This window comes from Trichomonas vaginalis, chromosome III (genome assembly GCF_026262505.1).
Source record: "Trichomonas vaginalis G3 chromosome III, whole genome shotgun sequence".
Classification (NCBI taxonomy): Eukaryota; Parabasalia; order Trichomonadida; family Trichomonadidae; genus Trichomonas; species Trichomonas vaginalis.
Window position 1 is genome coordinate 13,783,665 of NC_067205.1, and position 20,776 is coordinate 13,804,440.

Here is a 20,776-nt window from a genome sequence, read left to right on the forward strand (position 1 = left end):
TCTGAGGAGGAGTTTGAGGAGTAGTCTGAGGAGGAGTTTGAGGATAATCTGAGGAGGAATCTGAGGATTAGACTGAGGAGTAGTTTGAGGATAATCTGAGGAGGAGTCTGAGGATAATCTGAGGAGTAGTTTCAGGAGTAGTCTGAGGACTAGTCTGAGGATAATCTGAGGATAATCTGAGGAGTAGTTTCAGGAGTAGTCTGAGGACTAGTCTCAGGACTAGTCTGATGAGGAGGACTCTAAGGAGTAGTCTGAAGAGTAGTCTCAGGAGGAAGATCTGAGGAGGAGTCTTATGAGGAAGATCTGAGGAGTAGTCTGATGAGGAGGGATCTAAGGAGTAGTCTGAGGATGATGAGTAATCTGATAAGGAGTAGTCTGAGGATGATCTGAGGATAACCTGATGACTAGTCTAAGAGTGGTCTAATAAAAATGTAAAATATTTTCAAAGAAAAAATTATATGAATTTTATATTTTAATTCTTAGCATTATACTGAATAAAATAAACATAAATATCAAAATTTGAAATTGAACACGCCAAAAAATTGATAATCCACATTCAATATTTTGTAAGTGGCGTACATTTTGAATACTCGCCATACGCCTTGGAGTTCTCAATTTTGAATTCGCCTTTATTTGGGCGACCTCAGAAAAATACGCCATTAAGAAAATATTGTATGAGATTTTAAATTTGAACACGTTCTACCTTAAGGAATTAAATTTATTAAGATATATTTATATATAATAAACGATTACTTAAAAAGTATTTCATCGCTTATGTAAGTTTCAAAAAAATCACGAAAATAAAAAAATCAAGATTAAAATTTTATTTTTAATTTTTGAATTTCTCAAATGGCGAAATTTTTGGGCGAACAAAAAAAATGTACGCCCGGTCAAATGGCGTGTTTAACGCATCCCTAGATATAGGTTATATCTTTTATTGTTAGAACTTGTGTCAAAATGTCTTGAATCATGTGATTTTAAAGCATTTCTTTATTGAATATTAACCTATAGATTTCAATCTCATAGCAAATACCCACAAAAATGCAATATTTGAGCTTTTTATGATGATTGTAATATCTTCGCACTTTGATCAAATTCCAAAAAAATTTCGAAAAAAGATTTTTATTTATAAAAATTGTTAGAATTTATATCAAAATTTCAAAATTGGAGAATTTTTGGAAATTTTCGAAAAATCCAAAATATTCTATTTTAGTAGATAAATCGAAATTAATACGAATTATTAAATGAATATCTGATTTTAATAATATCAAATAATTATTTTACGTTTTCGGGCCAAATTAAGCTAAAATCTTGGATTTCAATTCATATATGTTACATATATAACATGATTTCATTCGATAATATTGGACGTTAAAATCACGAAACGTGACAAATTTGGATAAGGAAGTGTGAACGAAATACCACAATCCTACGCTCGATACTATAAAAACTAGAATCATCCGACTGCCTATGATCTTACTTCCAAACTTTTAACAATCTAATCGATTTAACAATTTTTTATTTTTTCTTTCCATCAATCAGACAGCAGTTAACACAATGAAGGACATACCTGTTTCAGTATTTCAATTCATGCTCCTGAAAAATCAAATCTTCATCGCCCATGATCAAATTGAATGTTCATGTTTCAAGCCTTTGTTAACAGCTGATACATAACCATACATTCAGTCAATGAAATATTCTATGATCAAAATATAATCGATCAAAAATCAATTTTTTTTTTCATAAAGCTCTACAACCCTTCAATTTTCCTACAACAAGAAATTATACCTTTCTCGTAATTTTGAAAAAAAATTCATAATTAATTTAGATTTGATTATACTTTGAGGATTATGAAGAAAATTGTAATCCATAAGCTTTAGCTCATCAATTACTATTTACTCTTTTACTCTCTTAAGGATTTAGCCATATTATTTTTAATTTTCATTCTTTTCTGAGCGTCATTGAAGAGATAGCTAAATCGTTTCCTATTAAATATCTTTTATTTCCATTTGCTGAATGATACTTACTCTTGAACAACCATTAAGTTGAGTTTTATAAATTTTTTGATTTAATTTTGGTAAATAAGAGATGAACTGCGTTAAATTTCAAGAGTAAAACAGCATAGCTTTTGAAATATTTAAATATTTTTGAATTTTTAGAAAAACATCATTAAAATTAATTAATTTTCTTAGTTGTGAGGTTCGGCAGCACTGTCATCATTCTTCATAGCTTCCTGAATGATCTGGTTCATGTAAACCTCGTCAATTTCAGAAGAATCGAAGTTCTTTGTGTCATTTTCAGCGAGTTTAAGAAGTTCTTCTAAATTGTCCGAAGAAATGTCTTCATCTTTCTTTTCTTCGGCTGGTTTTTCTGTTTCTTCCTTCTTTTCTTCTGATGGCTGCTGAATTTCTTCCTTTTGCTCTTCAGCTGGCTTCTCTTCTTCCTCCTTCTTCTCTTCTTGTGGTTTTGGAGCTTCTTCTTTCTTTTCTTCGACTGGGTTTTCAGATTCTTCCTTAATTTCCTCAACTGGCTCTTGGTTTTCTTCTTTCTTCTCTTCTACCGGCTTTTCAGTCTCCTCTTTCTTTTCTTCAGCTGGTTTTGGAGCTTCTTCTGTAGATTTAGGAATATCTTTTTCTGTTTCCTTATTTTCGGGCTGAATTTCTGTTGGTTTTGTCTCTGGATTTACTGGCTTTTGTTCTGGAGCTGGTTTAGGTGCTTCTTCCTTCTTTTCTTCAATTTTTTTTTCTTCCTCTGTTTCCTTTGCATTTTCTAATTCCTTATCTTCATTATTCTCTTCTTTCTGTGGTTGTTCTTCTTTCTCGGCTTCAGCAGCTTCTTCTTTGACAGATTCTTGCTTCTTTTTACTCAAAGAAGCTCTTAATGTAAATGGCTTGATTGTTTTTGTGAGAGTTTGTTGCTCTGGTTCTTCTTCAGGTAATGGCTGCTTAACAAGTTCTTCTAATGGCTGTGATAAATAAATCGTTCTTCTCTTTCTTGTAACTGGATTTAACAATCTAATTGGCTCTAACGAAGTAATGATGAAGCCTTCTTGAACAAATTTTTCAACTTTTGGTCTTAAAACTGCTGCGATGTCTTTATCGCGTTTTATGACGTCCTGCTGATTGATTTTTGTGATAGAATTTCCGAATGCTAAAAGAATCATAATTTTGAGATATGGTTCTTCAGAAATTGGGTTGTTTTTGATGGATATCGAGTGAAGTGTAGGTAAATGAATGGCTCCATCAAAGGATTCAATCTTGTTATCATCGCAGCTAAGTACTCTGATACGTGGAATTGCCTTTAATCCTTGGAAATTTTTGATATGATTTTTAGAGATAATGATATCAGTGCATTGTCTCTTCAATGATAAATCTGGGAACTCTTTGAGCCTTTTACTTGAAAAACTAGCAATAACGGGCTTTGCAGATTCATCATTTGCTTTCATCGAAGAAAAAAAATTGACAGTTGCCGTTTTATTCTATTCCTAAATTCCACTTCGATTAGATTGATAATTACATGACTTTACCAAAAACTAAATTTTTTTATCAGGCGCACTTTTTCTTTACACCGCTGCTCACACCAATATCAAAGGATCCGATCAAAACCATGAGGAAACCATCACTAACAACATACTTATTCTATTTTCGCTGTTATTTTGTATTTCTATTTGTATCGATATCTCCCATAACTCGTCAATTGAACAAATACTAACTATTCACAGACAAAAAAGATTTAACTCAAACACATTAACAAGTTTATCTCTTCATTAGAATGATTTTAATTGGTTTTGTTCAAATTTTAAATAAAATTAAAGAAATTAAAGTAAACAAACAATTTTTATTATTACTTACCAGGTAATCTATAAGAATGGAATATGAAGTAGTCTTGAGAAGTCGTATAATACGAAGTATCTTTGTCAGCAAACATTCGAATGTGAGATCTCTGTAATTCGTTGTTGTTGACATTGTATCTCAATCCTGGACCTTTGTTTGCAAAAGATTCCTTCATTTCCGATAATCTTATGTTCGTCTTCGGATCTCTTAAGATTATATCGCTTGGACCTCTAGCGCTGCATATTTCAGGAGGTTTAAATGCTGGTGGTGCAGGCTGGAAGTCTGTTTCATAAGTTGTACGGCCAGTTTTTGGATTTCCATAATTATCTTTGAAATTTGAAGTTGTGTTGAAGGCACGGACCTGGGAAATGTCTGGCCTGTCAGGAATGTCTTTCTTCGAGAAATCTTCCTTGTAGACTGATGATTTAGGCCCAAGAAGTCGGGGAATTCCGATGTCACTTTTTTGTAAATTTTTCGTCATAAGTTCAGGTTTTCTGGCACTATGAGGAACGAAATCTGATTTTGTTGTGGTTTCCCATGTTTCAGGATATCCACCGAGTTTGTAGTGCGTTGACTGGTTTAATTTCGAAGGTTCTGGTGGTCGGAAATCTGGATGTGCTACATGGGCTTCTTCGTATGAAGTTTTAGTAGGAATTTTGAATTGGGAGTACAGAGGAATGCCACTTCCCCTTGGTATCTTCGATGCAGGGTAATGTAATTCTTCTGGAGGTGGAAGACAACCATTTTGAGGGTATGCGCCACTTCTTGTGGTTGTAGAGTAATCGTTTTTGTAATTTCCAAGGTTAAATGTTGTAAGATGGCCTTTTCTACCGATTTCTTTAAGATTTCCAAGATTTAAAGATGGAATATCGTATTTTTTGTATGAATCTTGTGATATTGATCTAGATACACCGAAATCGCTTTGATGAACTGAATTATATACACCAAGTCCGCTTCTTATATCAATATCAAATGGTTTTACGGGTTCTGCAGGTGTATATTGCATCATGTCTTGTGTTGTTGTTGACCATTTCTCTTTTTCGTTGTTTGGAAGGATAATATGCGATGCACGGACATTTTTTGAAACATTTGATTTTTCTGGAGGTCTGACATTATAAACAGGCTCTAATTTTCGCTTTTCAAATGGAAGATTTGGATCTCCAAGCACGAATGTTGTCTCTTGTGTTGTTGCTTTGTTTCTTTCTTCTTTTATTCGAGGAGATTTCTTCGGAATGTACTGATCATGCATTTCAGAGACCATATCTGATTTGTATCCGCCAATATTTAAGTGAGATTTTTGCAAATATGCTGTATTTATTGATGATTCATTTGAATCTGGTTTCCAGCGTTGAAAATCAACACTATAGGTGGTATCGTATGTTTGTGGTACATTTCCCAGATTAAATGTTGTCTTTGTGAGGTTCTTACCTTCTTTACATGGAAATTCTGGGTAATGCACAAACATTTTCGAAATTTTTTTTTCTCGTTACAAATTTGTAAAGAGATTTTGAAATTAAAATTGGGGTTTGTCAAATAATTGCAGGGGCATTTCTTTTGAGAATCATCAATCAAGGTATTTTCAAAGGTATTCGCTCATTGTTATTGCTTGAAAAGTATAGCATTATAAATTTCTAAAGAATAATTAAGCCAAAATCACTTATTGTGTTTAATTCTTAATCTCCATTCTAAATTAATGAAATCAAGATCACTATTAATAAGAGGTTTTGCTATTCTGCATATAAAAAAGAATCTACCAGTATGATTGTGCTATAATTTCGATGCCATATTTTAAAACCTAAAATATTCAAGTATTGAAACAAAACTAATCTATGAATGAAAAGATATTCGGAAGCTCTCAATTATTTATCAATTTTTATGATATTAGTATTTACTATAACAAATAAAACAATATATAAATAAAAATATACTAAGAAATAAGTAACGTAATGCATGTGCTCTACACACAGTTGTAGATGAATGTTAAATTATCCTCAGTCGTTTGATTTTTATGCATTAAATCCGTTATTTCTTCCTTTTTAATTCCATAATTTCATTTCGGAGTTCTCTTTGTACTTCTACAACACTCTTTACATCCTTCTTTAATTCGTTCAGTTCGTTTAAAACGTCTGCTAGTGTAGGTGTTGAATTTTGGAAATTTTGTCTGATTGGAGATTGGTAAATATATGAATTCTGCGCGTTATCCATTACTGACATAGAAATTTCTGTTTTTCTCATTGGAGAAGCTGTTGTATTTAATTTTAGCACTGAAGGCGTTCCAAAAGTCAAATCTTTTGTATTATATGAAGACTGTGACTTCCTCATTTCAATATTATTCAGTTGTGCTTCAATTAATTCAGATCTTTTTACAACATAATCTAAACGTTCACAAAGATCTTGAATAGTATTATCATGCAATCCACGAGCAACAGGTCGTTGTCTAATTAGTGGTTTTGAACGCAATACTAATTTTTTTGGCTTATTACTCATGTATTTTTTTTTGAAAATTTCTTAATCATAAAAAGTGACAGTGAATTAAAAACTGACAAATTTTATCGTATTGGATTTTTTACAACACAATTTTTTTATTATTTTTTATTTTCTATGAAAAAGAATGAATATTCAATGTCTTCAAGTGATGACAGTGATGCAATAAACAAATTTGAGATCTACGAAACTAGTAAAGTACAACTGGATCCCGAAACAGAAGAAATGTTTTCATCAATGGAAAAATTTGAAGTTAATAATCATCCTTATTATGTAGAAGATAAAATTTCAGAAGAGTATTTGTATGCAATGTACAATGTGATTGACAAATTTAAAAGAAAGTTTATTTTAAGAATAATTCGACATACTCCAATTACAGAATACATAAATTGCATAGCATTACTTAAAGGAAAGTCATGTATTGCATCGGTATACGAATATCAACCACAGAATAAGAACATTTTCGTTGTTTTTGAAACTGGAAAACCCGTTGACCCAATGGAGATTCCCAAGAACCTGATAAAGAGACGTGTTAGACAGATACTTACAGCAATAAGCTCGCTAAATAGCGCACAGCTTCATTTTGCCCAGATAGAGATCGATGATTTCATAGATACGAATGGAGGCTTCCGCTTTATTAATATCGAAAACGCAATTATAGGTAAAAAGAATGCTTCTGAAAAGACTTTTGATCCAGCTGTGAAAATTATAAATGCTTTAGTTGAACCTAGACGAATTACACTAGATCCAAAGCTTTATCGCGAGATACATCAAATGGGAGAGAAAGCATCGATGACAGAAATATCAAAACTCGAAAATTTACTAAGAACAGATTTATTCCAAGATTCAGTACGAGTTAACTTTGTTTCACGTCAAAATTCAAGATCAGCTACTCCAGATCCACATACTCACATCATTAAAAAGCAGCAATCTCAAACAATAAAGCCGAAAGCAAAATTACAAAGACCATTACATGAAGAACCTGCAATTATGTTGATTAATCCGGGTCAGTTACCATCATACTCTCAATTGATCTTCTGTTGCATTGGAGCTTTTATTTGTTTGTTTATTACACTTTATATACACTTTTCTGCTGTTTCGTCAGTGTCTTTTACTAATTTGATGCTTAAATTAGTTTGGGTTGGTATTTGTTTGTGCGGAGCTTTCTCTTTTGCTGCAATGAAACAATATGGAAACTTAAATAATGCGGAATACTTTATTGAAACGGTCTCTAACCTCAGAAAATTGTTTAATCTCCTGACTGCCTATCTTTTGTTCGTTGTTGGCGCTTATGCTGTTGAATTTAATTCAATAGATGTTATTTCGGTAACTTTGACAGCTATACTACTAATTTTGCTTGTAACAAATCTTCTCGTTTAATAATACTATACATTTGTTTGTAAAAAATAATATTCAACTTCTTATATTCTTTTTTGCATAGTGTCCTGCATTTCAATGCATAGACACACAAGAAACAATATGATTTCACCATAATTGAAATATCGTTTTTGTATATTCAAATTCCATTTTTATTCAACATTTGACAGACGGGTCAGGTTATATATAAATATCATTGACAAGCTATGCCGATCTTGTCTCGTTAAGAATCATGATAAGAAATCAATGGTCTTTCTCATGCCAAATCTTGAAGTACTCCACTGGTTCGAAATCTGAGCAGATCAATCACCATTAGTTTTTAAGAGACACTAATGAAGCATAAGAGAACGCAACCAATAGCAATTGCATTTGAAAAAATTTGAAACTATCTTATCCAATCAATTTAACCAAATTTCTCTGTTGATTAGCCTGTATAGTATATATTTGCTTGATAATATGAGAAATGTAAAAAATTGAGAAATAAAAAATGCCGATACAAAAATCTAAAATAGCTTGATTTATTATTTGCAACTCATTTATCACTCTTTAAAATTGTCGTGTAAATAATGTAAAGTTTTTGATTTCACAAGAGAAATGTCTAGTTTTGTTACTGTGAAATGGATGGAGCAAAAGAAGAAAGTTGCCAAGAAAGCATTTCTTCCACCAGCACTCACTGGCTTAAAGCTCCAGCTTGCTCGACTTTTCGATATTCGCCCACCCATGAAAATAGAAGCAATATATGATCCGGATGGCAATCTTATTAACTCCATTTCAGACATAATCTCTGGCATGGAACTCATGTTCTCTACAAATCCTCCTGAACAAAATAATCAAGAATCGGATGACGAAGTTTATCTTGAAGAAGAAAAAACGCCAGAAAAGCCTCGCAACCCACCGAAATTTGTTGTTGGACCAAAGAAAATCCAGCCACCTCCTGGCCATCAAAAACCAATCATCCCTCCTCAAAGAAGACGCCGTGAGAGTGAAGAAGTTGCTACCGAAGAGGAAGAAGAATCTCATGAAGAGCAAAATAACATTCAAAAACAGCCAAAAAGCAAAAAATCTTCAATTTCTAAAGCAGATGTACCATTATCTAATAGTACATTCACTTCTCGTGCAAGCATGAGCTCACCAAAGTCCAAAGGAAACAAGAATGATCAGGAAATCGAAAATAATGCCGATGATCAGCCGAAATCTTCATTAAATAAACCAAATTCGCACGCATCGTCAAGGAGATCACTTACAGCTTCACTTAACAGCAATAAAAATAGCCTTAAACCATCAAATACGAATAATCAAACCAAATACCAAGAAATTGATGAAGAAGCCAACGAAAACATGGTTTCTGATATGGTCGAAGCCATGGAAAACACAATTTCAAGAGAAATCGACCCAGATGATGAAGATATTCCAATTTCCAACGAAGAAGGCGACGACGAATACGAAAGATCGCAAGAGAAGACTCTCGATGACGAGAACCAACTACAAAATGAAGAAGATCAGATCATTAAAGAGACAAATCGTAAAATCGAAGAATCTCCGAAGACAGAAAAAGTCGGACCACGCTACTCACCGCTAAATCCGAAATATTCTCCGAAATCTCTCAGCGGAATCTCTTCTCCTACGAAATCTTCGCCAAAGAAGGAAGAAAAGGGCCAAAAGCCAAAGCTTGAGGTCCAGAAAGACGAGAACCTCAAAGATCTCGACACAAATGAGTACTTCAACGATCAATCCGAAATGACAGAAAAATCATTTGTCGAAAAACCAAATGAAAGCAGACAGAAGTCTCCTCCAAGGAGTCTGAATCGTAATAAGTCTCCAACGAACGCAGGAAATAAGGAACAACCGCCGATGTCCTCTCCTACCGTAAATAATCCACCTCCGAACTCTTCTCCAAAGCGCACTCCTTCTTCTCAGAAAGGTATTAAGTTCTCCAATACAGAATCTGCTCTTTTGAATGTAGATTTGGCTCCAAGAGAATCTCCAAAGCCAAAAGCTCCAGAAAGAAGCGTAGTAAGCGATTCAAAGCACACAACTCCTGAAGAACTACTAGATCCATCAGAAATCGAGAAGAAACGCCTTGAAAAGCTCGGAATCAACCACGATAACATTATTCAAAGTTCCTTAGCTGCAACACGCGAAGAGATTGTCAGTGAAGATGATTTCAGACAGGCGCTTTACGCTGTATCCCCTATAATGCAAAGAGCAATGTCCGAACTCTCAAATCTCGAACAAATTCAATTGAGAGAAATTCTGAGGAGCCAATTGAAATTTTTGGGTGAACTTCCCTCTTTCTCTCAAAATTTGGAACGAAATTGTTTCGAGTTTTTGAACACGATTATGACATATTCACGCACAGGATCAGTCCAGAATGTCCACGCAGCGTTAGTTGGACCGAGATCTTCCGGAAAATCAACAGTTTTGAGAATTGTTTTCAAAAAACTTCTCAACATGATGGCAGCGAACGGAACACTCAAGCACACGTTCTGCTTCTTCATAGATGCCAAGGATTTGCTCAAAGATACAGTTCTTGACATCTATCTCACGATTGTCCGAAATACAATCGCTCAAATGGCCGCACAGAGGCTTGATTTCAGGCAACACGCAGATCTCCTCCTTGGCTACTACGAGAAGTTCCTTACTCTCGATAACATCACTCCTTTACCTCCGAAATTTGCTCTCGAAGATGATTTCAGAGGCGCAGCGTTTATTTTGCAAGAAATGAACGAGACATTGTTCACAACATTGAACAAACAGAAGGATATCGAGAGATTCATGATGAACGCCGTAGTTATTCCATTAACTTTTTCACAGGCTTTCGGATATTCGAAGATTGTGTTTGGCGTTGATCACATGGATGTTCTTGACGTAAATATGCCTGAAGCGCACTACAGTTCTCAAGTTCCTCTGATCGAATACTTTAAGATGATGATTTCCGATGGTTTCTACATTATCTCCTGCGAAGATGAAGAGAGACTCTACTCTACATTGGATTCCATCACAGAACAAGGTATCAAGCTCTTGTCTCAGACCACTTTTACCCCTATCTATGACATGGATCAAGACGATAGAAATGTAAATGATGTCACTTTTCTTCTCAATGTTGAAGGAGAAAAATCTTCAGTACAATTGAGGTTAGGAGACTGCGGAGGCTGCTCGGGATACGTTTCTAAGTGGAATGAGATCGCTACTGATGGAAAAACAATGTTCTATCAATTGCAGAAGGAAAAGAAACAAACTCGCCAAATTATGAAGATGAAACTTCAACTTTTGAAGAAATTAAGAACATTCGCTTCTACTATCTTTGAAGATAACTTCGAAAATAAGCTCAAAGACTTCGAAGTCCAAGTTAATGAAAATTAATTTTTTTATTTTTTATATATTTTTGTGTCAAGACTACTTTATGTTCAAAATACTAAACTAATTGATTTATTTGATTTAAATCTAAGTTTTTGTAATTGGAATTAAAATATTTTTGAAATTAATATTAAATTCAAATCAACAACTATTTAGTAACAAAACATATTCATTATTTCCATCAATACTCTAAATCTACAGCACAAAAAGCAACTTTTTAATCTAATTTAACTTATTTGAATTAATATTTTCCATGAAAAAGTACTTTATAAAGGCACAATGAATAGGAAGCTTCTTATTGTTCTACAACTATCATTTTACATTATCATAATATTCCTCATTTTTTTGATGTAAAAAAATTAAAAAGTTTTTTGAATTAATAACGCAACATATATATTTACAAATAATAAAACTAAAAGTTTGGAATCTTTTGAACACGTGGGTATGTTCTAACACGTCTAAGGCAAAATGAATTCCTTGGAACTGCAACATTAGGACTATTAAGCTTGGGCTTTATTACAAACTGTGTCTTGTTAAGATAGTTCTTTGAAACTCCAATCTTACCTAATGATTGTTCAAACTTCTTAAAATAATTCATAATAAGAAGTTGATCAGGAGTTGGGCGGCATTCAGGGTCTAAATCAAGGCACTGTGCAATTAATATCTTCAAATCATTATCTTCAACAAGTTGAATATTGTAATCACAGTTTTCAATCTTGCTAACGATTTCTCCAATATTTCTTCCATGGAATGGAAGCATTCCTGTAGCAATAACATATAATGTTACACCCATTGCCCAAATATCTGCTTTCATTGGATTGTATTCGTATGGCTTGAAAATTTCAGGAGCCATGAACATTGGAGTTCCTTTTACGCATGATGCTGTTGGCTTGTCTCTAAATATTGTTGAGAGACCAAAATCTCCGATCTTTATTCTTCCATATGTATCAATTAAGAAATTAGATGGTTTGAGATCACAATGAGCAATGTTTTTATCATGACAAGCTTTTACAGCAGTAATAACACCACGGATATAGCTTTGGAGTTCAATTCCCTTTGGCGGAGTTTCCTTTCCAAGGAATTTTGATAGATCTCCAACACAATGTTCCATCAACATATAGATGTGATTGTCAAAAACATAATTGTTATAGAGCCTGACAATCCTTGGATCATCTATTTCCATGAGACAATCAACTTCAGACATCTTAAAACGGTTGCTAGGAATCTTCTTTCATGCAAACTCTGATTTAAAATGGCTAGAGTAGACATGGAATACTTCACCATATGCGCCCTGGGCGATAGTCTTGATGAACTGAATGTCGTTCTCTTTGAAGTATTCAAGTTCTGCGGGATTCATTAAAAAATATAAAGTGTTTTATAGATTTGACTTTTTGATGGAAGTATTCAAAAGTATTAAAATGATAGTAGTGGAAAAACATACTTAAGCATTAATTCAACTAATTTTTCGAAATTGAATATTACTTGAAAAAATTGTGAACTAAAAAATTGAGGTGATATATCGAGATTGTGAAAAAATATTATATCAAGGAAATAATAGATAGATGGCTATTGTAGATTATTGGAAATTTTGATATCATAATTTTGAATGACGCTATGTAATAATTTTTGAAAGGTTTATTGAAAAAAATTGAAGTGAATTTTTTTGGGGTAAATGATCAATGATGAGATAAAATAGTATAGATATAATATAACAAATAAAAAATGTTTTAATGATAGAATATTCACAAGATAATGCGGCCATTATTATTAGAAATGAGTATACACTTTAATTTTAGTTTTGAAATTGGTCTGAGCATCTGAACTCAGAAATTTTGTGTTTGAGTTTCAAAGATATTTCAATGAACTGTTGAGACACCAGAAAATGGTTGTATTGGATTCCGATAGTGTAAATCACATCATATTTTAAAGAAGCGTTATAAAGAATTTGGAATAAAAATTTTTTGATATGTCAAATCACTTGATCCTCAAGTTGATGAAAAGATGATATGCTGGAGTATATCATAACAAATTTAAATTAATCCATGGCTCTCAAAATAAGTATCCGCAGTTCACAAATTGCAAATTCAATTACTTTTGTTAATTGAAGTGAAAAATACAAAACATCATTTAACAACTGTATGTGATTATATAAGTATATTTTCTAAATATAAATATTTAAAATTTTTATAAAATAAGAAAATTTTAATAAAATTGAAAATCCTGTATATTTCTTATTTTTTATTTTTTCAATTATTCGCGGTTATGGTCTCAAATAAATTCCAATCGCAAAATTGAATAAAATATCGAAATTTTTCAATACTATTGAATTCCTGCCTCTAAATAAATTCACATTAAAATATCATTTGTTGTTTTAATCACTTTTTATTAAAACATAAAATTTTGCTACTAAACTGTTATTACAGATCTTGAAATTTTGATGTTCTCCATGAAACTATGCTCGTATATTGATGTACAATCAATATCTTTACTTTTTATACTTTTTTATTCTATTTTTTAATACTCGCAAATTTTGAAAAGCCATTCGTCACGAGACTTCATAACATATTGATTACAAATAGCAATATAAGATATTTTTATATCTGAATTTGTTTTAGTCTTTTCGGATCTCATTCTCTGAGTTAACTCTTCAATTATCTCAAATTCTATCTGATATATAGACACATTGTAGGGGATATTTCTTTATTGGATGACACATGCTTTAATTTTTTCAATAAATCTTAATTATGAGCAATTATTTTGAAAAAGTTCATCCTTTTCCTTGCTATTCAGCAACATTGAATTTCTTATTGAATGCCAAAATTCAATTTACCTAACTTTTCCCGACAATGTCTCAAAAGCCTTTATTGTAAATAAAAAATCCTTAAACTATAAAAATAATTTCCATATTTCATTGCATACTTCCAATGCTTTATTTTTCTTTTCTTTCAATTTAATTTCAATGCTTTGAAACCGCACACGTATATTTTCTTTATAATCGGTTTATTTATATACTTCCTATTCTATTATCCATTTTTATGTGATTTTGCTTTCTTTCAATTTTTTCTGTGAGTTTGAATGATCAGTTATAATTTTTTAAAAACAAAGAATTTCCTTTTAACATATATCATTATGAATAACTGTTTCCCGGTCATAAATTTTTGATATTACACTATCTTTCAAATCTTTGTGACAATAAATATTTTAGTAAAATTTTTTATAAATTTAATCTATCACATAGAACCCTACTAAAAATACATTTTTGTTAAAATTTGAATGCCTCAGAAAAATCTTTAAATCATTATTTTCATTCTCAATTTAAAATCTTATGAGTGATAAACCATCAGAGATAGCCCAAAAATACCCACGCACCATTGGCAAGTACAGGATTCTTAAAACAATTGGAAAGGGTTCATATGCAACCGTTGTTTCAGCATTTGATACTAAATTAAAACAAACCGTAGCAATAAAGATGTTAATCGCGAATTCATCACAAAGTGTCACATGGTTACATTTCTTAAAACCGAACTTCGACTTGGCGCTCGATTTGATCATCCAAACATCATCAAACTTTATGAAATTCTCTATGAACCGGAAGCAATTATGATAGTTATGGAATATCTACCTAATAGTGACCTTCAGACAATCCTAGAAAGAGGTGTTCAGTTTACGATTTATGAACAAGTTCGTATATTTAAAGAAATTGTACTCGGATTGAACTATCTCCACAAAAGAGGAATATCACACCGTGATATTAAACCAGAAAATATTCTTTTCGATGAAAACTATCATCCAAAAATAATCGACTTTGGATTCTCTCGTGAAAACTGCTCAAAACTTAATACATATTGTGGAACACCATTCTTTGTAGCCCCTGAAGTCATTACTTCGGATCAATATGACGGTACAAAAGCAGATTTATGGTCACTTGCAGTAACAATGCATATTATGAACACAGGCAAGTTCCCATGGAGATACCGTAGTGATGTACAGCTTATTAAGGATATGCAGTTTGGCAGATTGGAAATTCATAACGAAGCCAAAGGATTAATAGGTCTGATCATCGGCAAACTATTAACATTCGATCCAGCAGACAGACCAACAACAGACGATATCCTCAACATGTTCGCAGAGCACGAGCAAATTCATCAAACTAAAAATGAGCTTCCTCATGTTGCTCTTCAAGGAGGATCTCTTCCAAAGATACAAACAAATAATATTTCATTAAATAGTACATCGAAAAAGTCAAGGTTGTTCAGATCGAACATTGCTTTCAAACACCTTCATAAATCTATGGATTCATTATAATTGTTTATATGTATGCGATTAAATATTGTTGTTTATTTAGAATTTTTACGATCTTTTTGATCGATCAAAAATTTAGTCGATGACATTTTTTTCCTCTATCGTCTTATTGGAAAAATTCGACTTTTTTTCTCGAACTTTTTGAAAGAAATTCCACAGATTTTTGAGTTACTTGATATTCGATCGATTCGTACCTACACATCGAATATACCCTATTCAACCCATTAAATACTCTTTTTTCAAAATTATTTCAAAAATATATGAATCAATGAATAAATACAAAGCTATTTTTAATCATTTCAAACATAAACAATTAATATTTATCTATATTAAATAGGTTCTAAACGAATATAAAAATATATTTGATAAAATTGAAAAATAACTAGCAGTAGCTCATCGACTGATCAATTATTCTTTGAACTTTTCGTGCAAATTCTTTTTTATCTGTTAAATATATCCTCGTGGCTTCTTCGTTTTCATTATAGTCTATATTTGGCTCTTACATAATCGAATGTATGAAACTAACAATTCCGCATATATTGATTCCCTGTAAAACAGGATCTTCAAAATTATCTAATCTTATAAAACCTAAACTATCAACATTTGGATGAAACATTGGGCAAATAAACATTATTTTAGGGAGCTTATCTGGAAATCCATCTGAAAAATCGAATAATAATGGAAAAACTCCTCCTTCATAAGGAGAACCTGTAAATCCAGCGATAACTACAGTCCATCTATATATATCAGGAGTCATTTCGATTGATTCAACTCCAGGTGTCCGCTCTAACTCGAGAAACTGGCTGTGAAGCAGTGCCTCGATATCATTCATTATAAAATTTCCCTTAAAAATGATGTGAGATGATGAAAACATATAGAATTCAGTAATTATTAATAATTTATAATTTTTATTCATCCGGCCAATTTCCATAAAAGAGTCACTTTTTGTCTGAGAAAACAATTGAGCTTGGAAATGCAATATAAAGGGCACAATAGGATGTAATCCAACTATTCACTATAATTTATCGTTTTTATTCAAATCTGCCGGATTTTTATAATATATCCGATTGTAAACAATATTTGTGTAAAATTGAGCATTGTAACGGGTAGATTTTTAAATTATACTAGAATTGAACAGCCAGCTCTTAAAGCTGAGATATATCATATGAACTGGAACCAACATATGTATTCAATATCCAAAAAAGGTGATTTATACATCCGAGTAAGTTTATTTAAAATACAAATGCTGTGGCTTAACATCAATAACAGAATTCCTTATTGCTAGTGGAACATCAGTTTCTCCGGCTGCTGACAAGAGCAGAGGGAATAATTCTTTGATTAGGACTCGATCCTGGTTATTGCCTTCCCAAGGTTCCACTCCTATTGTATTGACTGGAAAAGCCAGAGCCGTCCCTAAGCTGTCGTCGACAAGAACAACTTGCTTTAGGGGTCTATCGATCTTGTTAAGATCCTTTATTGCATAGCCTTGTGCAAACAGGCATGAATCTCTATATAGGCAATTCTCCTTCTTTACGTATGGAGCAATATGCCGAATGATTGACTCCGAGTACTCTCTTCTCGATACTGTAAAGAAAAATATTTCATAATACTTCGATATTTTTTCAAGAAATTCATAAGTCCCAGGTCTCACATGTACAAAATACTTTTTACGCCCCACATCACACTCAAACTCATGTTGTCTAGTTGGAAGTTCAGTGGAGAATATCAAAGTATTGTCCAAATCAATAACGAGGCTTGGAAGCTTATGGACATATCCTGAAAATGTGCCTGCCATAAAATATTTGAACCAAGATGTTAGGCATCCGATTTTATTCATTAATGAAGAATCCCATTCAATTTTTCTGAGGACGAGATTTTGGAATTATGGGAAATATAATCGGTAAAGCTGTTTTTATGGATAAGTCTGTAGAAATGAATACACAACAATATTTATGTGTTTCGGAATTAATGATTTTTTTGAGATTGATTACTTGCCAAAAATTCAATTAGAGAGAAACAAATTATTCCACACAAGGAATCCATTATATCCATTTGTTAAAAATCCTTTCAATTTAACTTTTTTTATTCAAAATTGTAAAGATCATTCAATCTTATTTATCTGCTTTGCATTCTATATAGAACAGTATAACAATTAATAAAATCCTATTTTTGGTTCAAAATTTTGACCTTTACATGACAAATGTGATTCTCCAACGAACATCCAATTAACAATAATTAATTCGAATCAATCAGGTATGCATTCACTGCATTCGATCTTTTAATTTCATATTAACAACTCCTAATCATATTGAATCTCACTTGGAGCAAATTCCTGAGCAGTAATATCCTGAAGTGATTGGTATTTATATACAAAGTAATTTCAATTAATTATCCATTGCATCGATTGTAATGTCTTTCATTTTATCTTCAATTCTTGAATTCAATTGATTAATATTATTATCCATCATATTTTGCGCTCTATCAAAATATAAAACAAGTCAAAGGAGCAGTTTAACTATATAAAATGCAACCATATCTCATTTGGCACCCAAATTATTTATTTTGAACATTGAAATCAATTATTTGACAAACAAACTAACAACTTACAATTATATTGGAGTGTCGATTACCAATTTACATTATCTGCTCTTTTAATGTAGAAATCTCATTGATAAAGTATAATGTGGATTTATATATAAAAAGATCAATTAAAAGGATAATCCGTTTATAATCAGCAATCTGGAGCTATTGTTTAAATTTTATTTTTCAATCTTTTGCAAAATGTCAATTTACAAATGCAAATCATCAATATATCAACAGTTATATTAGTGTATTAACTTTTAATTAGCTTTTCTTATATTGTTGTAAACAGAAATTCATCAAAAGTGACACCTCAGAAAAGCTAAAATATTGAATTTTTGGAACTTTTGATAGAGCACGTTTTTAAATATTAATTAAAGTAAATGTATATTTTGTAAAGATTCTTTTTAATAAAAAAATAAAATTTTGAAGAAGAACACAAAATCTTCTGAAAAATAATATCACATAAACTCATATTATTTTCTAATATATAACTATTTTATATAAAAATCAAATTCAATGATCTTAAAAGCGAAGGATAAACCTCAAAATTTACGAATATAATGAGTGGGAATATAATGCTTATCTATCATAAAACCATATGAAATATCAATTTTTGCTTTACGCCTAATTTTTGACGACAATTAGCAAAAAAATGTTAAATGTTAACACTCAGTCCATTTGAATATGAAAAATAAAATTGACTTTGATTAAATGTTTTTATTTATCATGCAATTCTTCTTGCGACCAAAGATTTGAATAAAAGTTCAAAAAATAAGATAGCTTAAAAATAAATACGGTAGTGTTACTAATAGATGAATAGTATATAAATTCTATTAAAATGGATTTGATCCAAAAAAATATAAACCAAAATAATTGTTATAATTTAAATGAAGAAGTAATTTAAACGATTTTATTTATGATCAAATTTTATATATTTTTTTGGATCAAATCCATTTTAATAGAATTTATATACTATTCATCTATTAGTAAACACTACGTATTATTTTTTAAGCTATCTTATTTTTTTGAACTTTTATTCAAATCTTTGGTCGCAAGAAGAATTGCATGATAAATAAAAACATTTAATCAAAGTCAATTTTATTTTTCATATTCAAATGGACTGAGTGTTAACATTAACATTTTTTGTAATTGTCGTCAAAAATTAGGCGTAAAGCAAAATTGATATTTCATATGGTTTATGATAGATAAGCATTATATTCCCACTCATTATATTCGTAAAATTTTGAGGTTTATCCTTGGCAAACCCAAATTTTAGCTAAAAGTGACAGGAAAAAAAAACGTTTAGTATTAAAAAAAAGACGTGAGAGCTTCGTTCGAAATATAGAGGGAACTGAGAATGCGCAACCATTCTCAGGGAATATTGGATGCTATTCCCGTTCCCTCTGTATGGAAAATTGAGGTTTTCAAAGGGAGTTAAAATAATATCAAATTTATACTAATTTACTTCAAATACAAAAGTTATTTGACAGCTAAAATTAGTTACTTTAGCAAGCCTATCAATACCCTTTTACGATTATTGTTACTTTTTCGAAATAAAAGTAAAAAACAATTTATACTAATTTACTTCAAATACAAAAGTATTTGACAGCTAAAATTAGTTACTTTAGCAAGCCTATCAATACCCTTTTACGATTATTGTTACTTTTCGAATAAAAGTAAAAACAAATTTATACTAATTTACTTCAAAATACAAAAGTATTTGACAGCTAAAATTAGTTACTTTAGCAAGCCTATCAATACCCTTTTACGATTATTGTTACTTTTTCGAAATAAAAAGTAAAAACAAATTTATACTAATTTACTTCAAAATACAAAAGTATTTGACAGCTAAAATTAGTTACTTTAGCAAGGCCTATCAATACCCTTTTTAGATTATTGCTACTTTTTCGAAAATAAAAGTAAAAACAAATTATATACTAATTTACTTCAAAATACAAAAGTATTTGACAGCTAAAATTAGTTACTTTAGCAAGCTATCAATACCCTTTTACGATTATTGCTACTTTTTCGAAATAAAAGTAAAAACAAATTTATACTAATTTACTTCAAATACAAAAGTATTTGACAGCTAAAATTAGTTTACTTTAGGCAAGCCTATTCAATACCCTTTTACGATTATTGCTACTTTTTCGAAATAAAATAAATTTATTATCAAAAACCTTTTTTTCTTAGTAAAAATAAACGAAATTTTTTACCTTATGAACTTTTGATGGAAATATGCAAATTTAAAATAATAAAGAAAGCCGCGAGCGAAGCGATCGGCTTAGTTCGAAGATTTTGATTCAAATCTTTGCTGATCTGTAATTCGCGGAAGCCGCGAGCGAATCGAGCGGCTTAGGTCTAAGATTTTGATTCAAATCTTTGCTTATATTCCTTAAATTCTTTATGAAACTCGCAACAGTTCCATAAAAAATTTTAAATTCTAAACTGTCGAAATTACCGATCGGTAATCACACCCTTCACGGGTGTGTCACTTTTTACAAGTGTGTCACTTTTAGCTAAAATTACCCCTACTCTTTTTCAGAAGATTTCATTCTATATGCCTATGAAAAGTACTCTCAAAACTAACTTTTTCCTAATTATAATTAAATCTAGAATATTGTATTATGCTTAGTATTATTTCATTTTTCTCATTCAATTTAGAATTTACAAATGTCAAAAAATTGAGAGCTGTCACTTTTGATGAATTTCTGTTTATTACAATATTAATTTTTATTTCTTGATATCATATTTTGTTCACTAAAAAGGAAAGGCAAAAACAATTCAATAATACATACACAGAAGCATTCTATCACGCAACCACCCGATGCTAACTCACG

General features: G+C 31.3%; 9 protein-coding genes across 9 annotated transcripts, besides 3 other annotated features; 3 read left to right on the plus strand and 6 right to left on the minus strand.

The window, feature by feature from the left end:
* Positions 1-1,787: 1,787 nt before the first annotated feature.
* TVAGG3_0697380 (L domain-like family) lies at positions 1,788-3,561 on the minus strand (the record flags this gene model as incomplete). The annotated part of the gene is made up of 1 exon (XM_001329134.1): positions 2,189-3,445. One exon carries the CDS (start codon positions 3,443-3,445, stop codon positions 2,189-2,191), a length of 1,257 nt encoding a protein of 418 aa, XP_001329169.1.
* A 256-nt stretch (positions 3,562-3,817) lies between these two features.
* Positions 3,818-5,411, minus strand: TVAGG3_0697390 (testis-expressed protein 45 family; the record flags this gene model as incomplete). The annotated part of the gene is made up of 1 exon (XM_001329133.1): positions 3,844-5,298. One exon carries the CDS (start codon positions 5,296-5,298, stop codon positions 3,844-3,846), a length of 1,455 nt encoding a protein of 484 aa, XP_001329168.1.
* A 365-nt stretch (positions 5,412-5,776) lies between these two features.
* Positions 5,777-6,327, minus strand: TVAGG3_0697400 (uncharacterized protein; the record flags this gene model as incomplete). The annotated part of the gene is made up of 1 exon (XM_001329132.1): positions 5,856-6,320. One exon carries the CDS (start codon positions 6,318-6,320, stop codon positions 5,856-5,858), a length of 465 nt encoding a protein of 154 aa, XP_001329167.1.
* A 116-nt stretch (positions 6,328-6,443) lies between these two features.
* TVAGG3_0697410 (uncharacterized protein) lies at positions 6,444-7,730 on the plus strand (the record flags this gene model as incomplete). Its single annotated transcript, XM_001329131.1, has 1 exon — positions 6,456-7,697. One exon carries the CDS (start codon positions 6,456-6,458, stop codon positions 7,695-7,697), a length of 1,242 nt encoding a protein of 413 aa, XP_001329166.1.
* Positions 7,731-8,282: 552 nt separating this feature from the next.
* Positions 8,283-11,207, plus strand: TVAGG3_0697420 (uncharacterized protein; the record flags this gene model as incomplete). Its single annotated transcript, XM_001329130.1, has 1 exon — positions 8,289-11,057. One exon carries the CDS (start codon positions 8,289-8,291, stop codon positions 11,055-11,057), a length of 2,769 nt encoding a protein of 922 aa, XP_001329165.1.
* A 256-nt stretch (positions 11,208-11,463) lies between these two features.
* On the minus strand, positions 11,464-12,255 carry TVAGG3_0697430 (protein serine/threonine kinase protein; the record flags this gene model as incomplete). The annotated part of the gene is made up of 1 exon (XM_001329129.1): positions 11,464-12,255. The coding sequence occupies one exon, from the start codon at positions 12,253-12,255 to the stop codon at positions 11,464-11,466; it is 792 nt and encodes a 263-aa protein (XP_001329164.1).
* A 2,105-nt stretch (positions 12,256-14,360) lies between these two features.
* TVAGG3_0697440 (protein serine/threonine kinase protein) lies at positions 14,361-15,373 on the plus strand (the record flags this gene model as incomplete). The annotated part of the gene is made up of 1 exon (XM_001329127.1): positions 14,661-15,356. One exon carries the CDS (start codon positions 14,661-14,663, stop codon positions 15,354-15,356), a length of 696 nt encoding a protein of 231 aa, XP_001329162.1.
* A 479-nt stretch (positions 15,374-15,852) lies between these two features.
* On the minus strand, positions 15,853-16,185 carry TVAGG3_0697460 (histone ubiquitination; the record flags this gene model as incomplete). The annotated part of the gene is made up of 1 exon (XM_001329126.1): positions 15,853-16,185. One exon carries the CDS (start codon positions 16,183-16,185, stop codon positions 15,853-15,855), a length of 333 nt encoding a protein of 110 aa, XP_001329161.1.
* A 65-nt stretch (positions 16,186-16,250) lies between these two features.
* On the minus strand, positions 16,251-17,455 carry TVAGG3_0697450 (phosphoprotein phosphatase protein; the record flags this gene model as incomplete). The annotated part of the gene is made up of 1 exon (XM_001329125.2): positions 16,582-17,148. The coding sequence occupies one exon, from the start codon at positions 17,146-17,148 to the stop codon at positions 16,582-16,584; it is 567 nt and encodes a 188-aa protein (XP_001329160.1).
* A 758-nt stretch (positions 17,456-18,213) lies between these two features.
* Positions 18,214-18,251: a mobile genetic element.
* A 943-nt stretch (positions 18,252-19,194) lies between these two features.
* Positions 19,195-20,473: a mobile genetic element.
* Positions 20,474-20,620: 147 nt separating this feature from the next.
* Positions 20,621-20,657: a mobile genetic element.
* Positions 20,658-20,776: the final 119 nt, after the last annotated feature.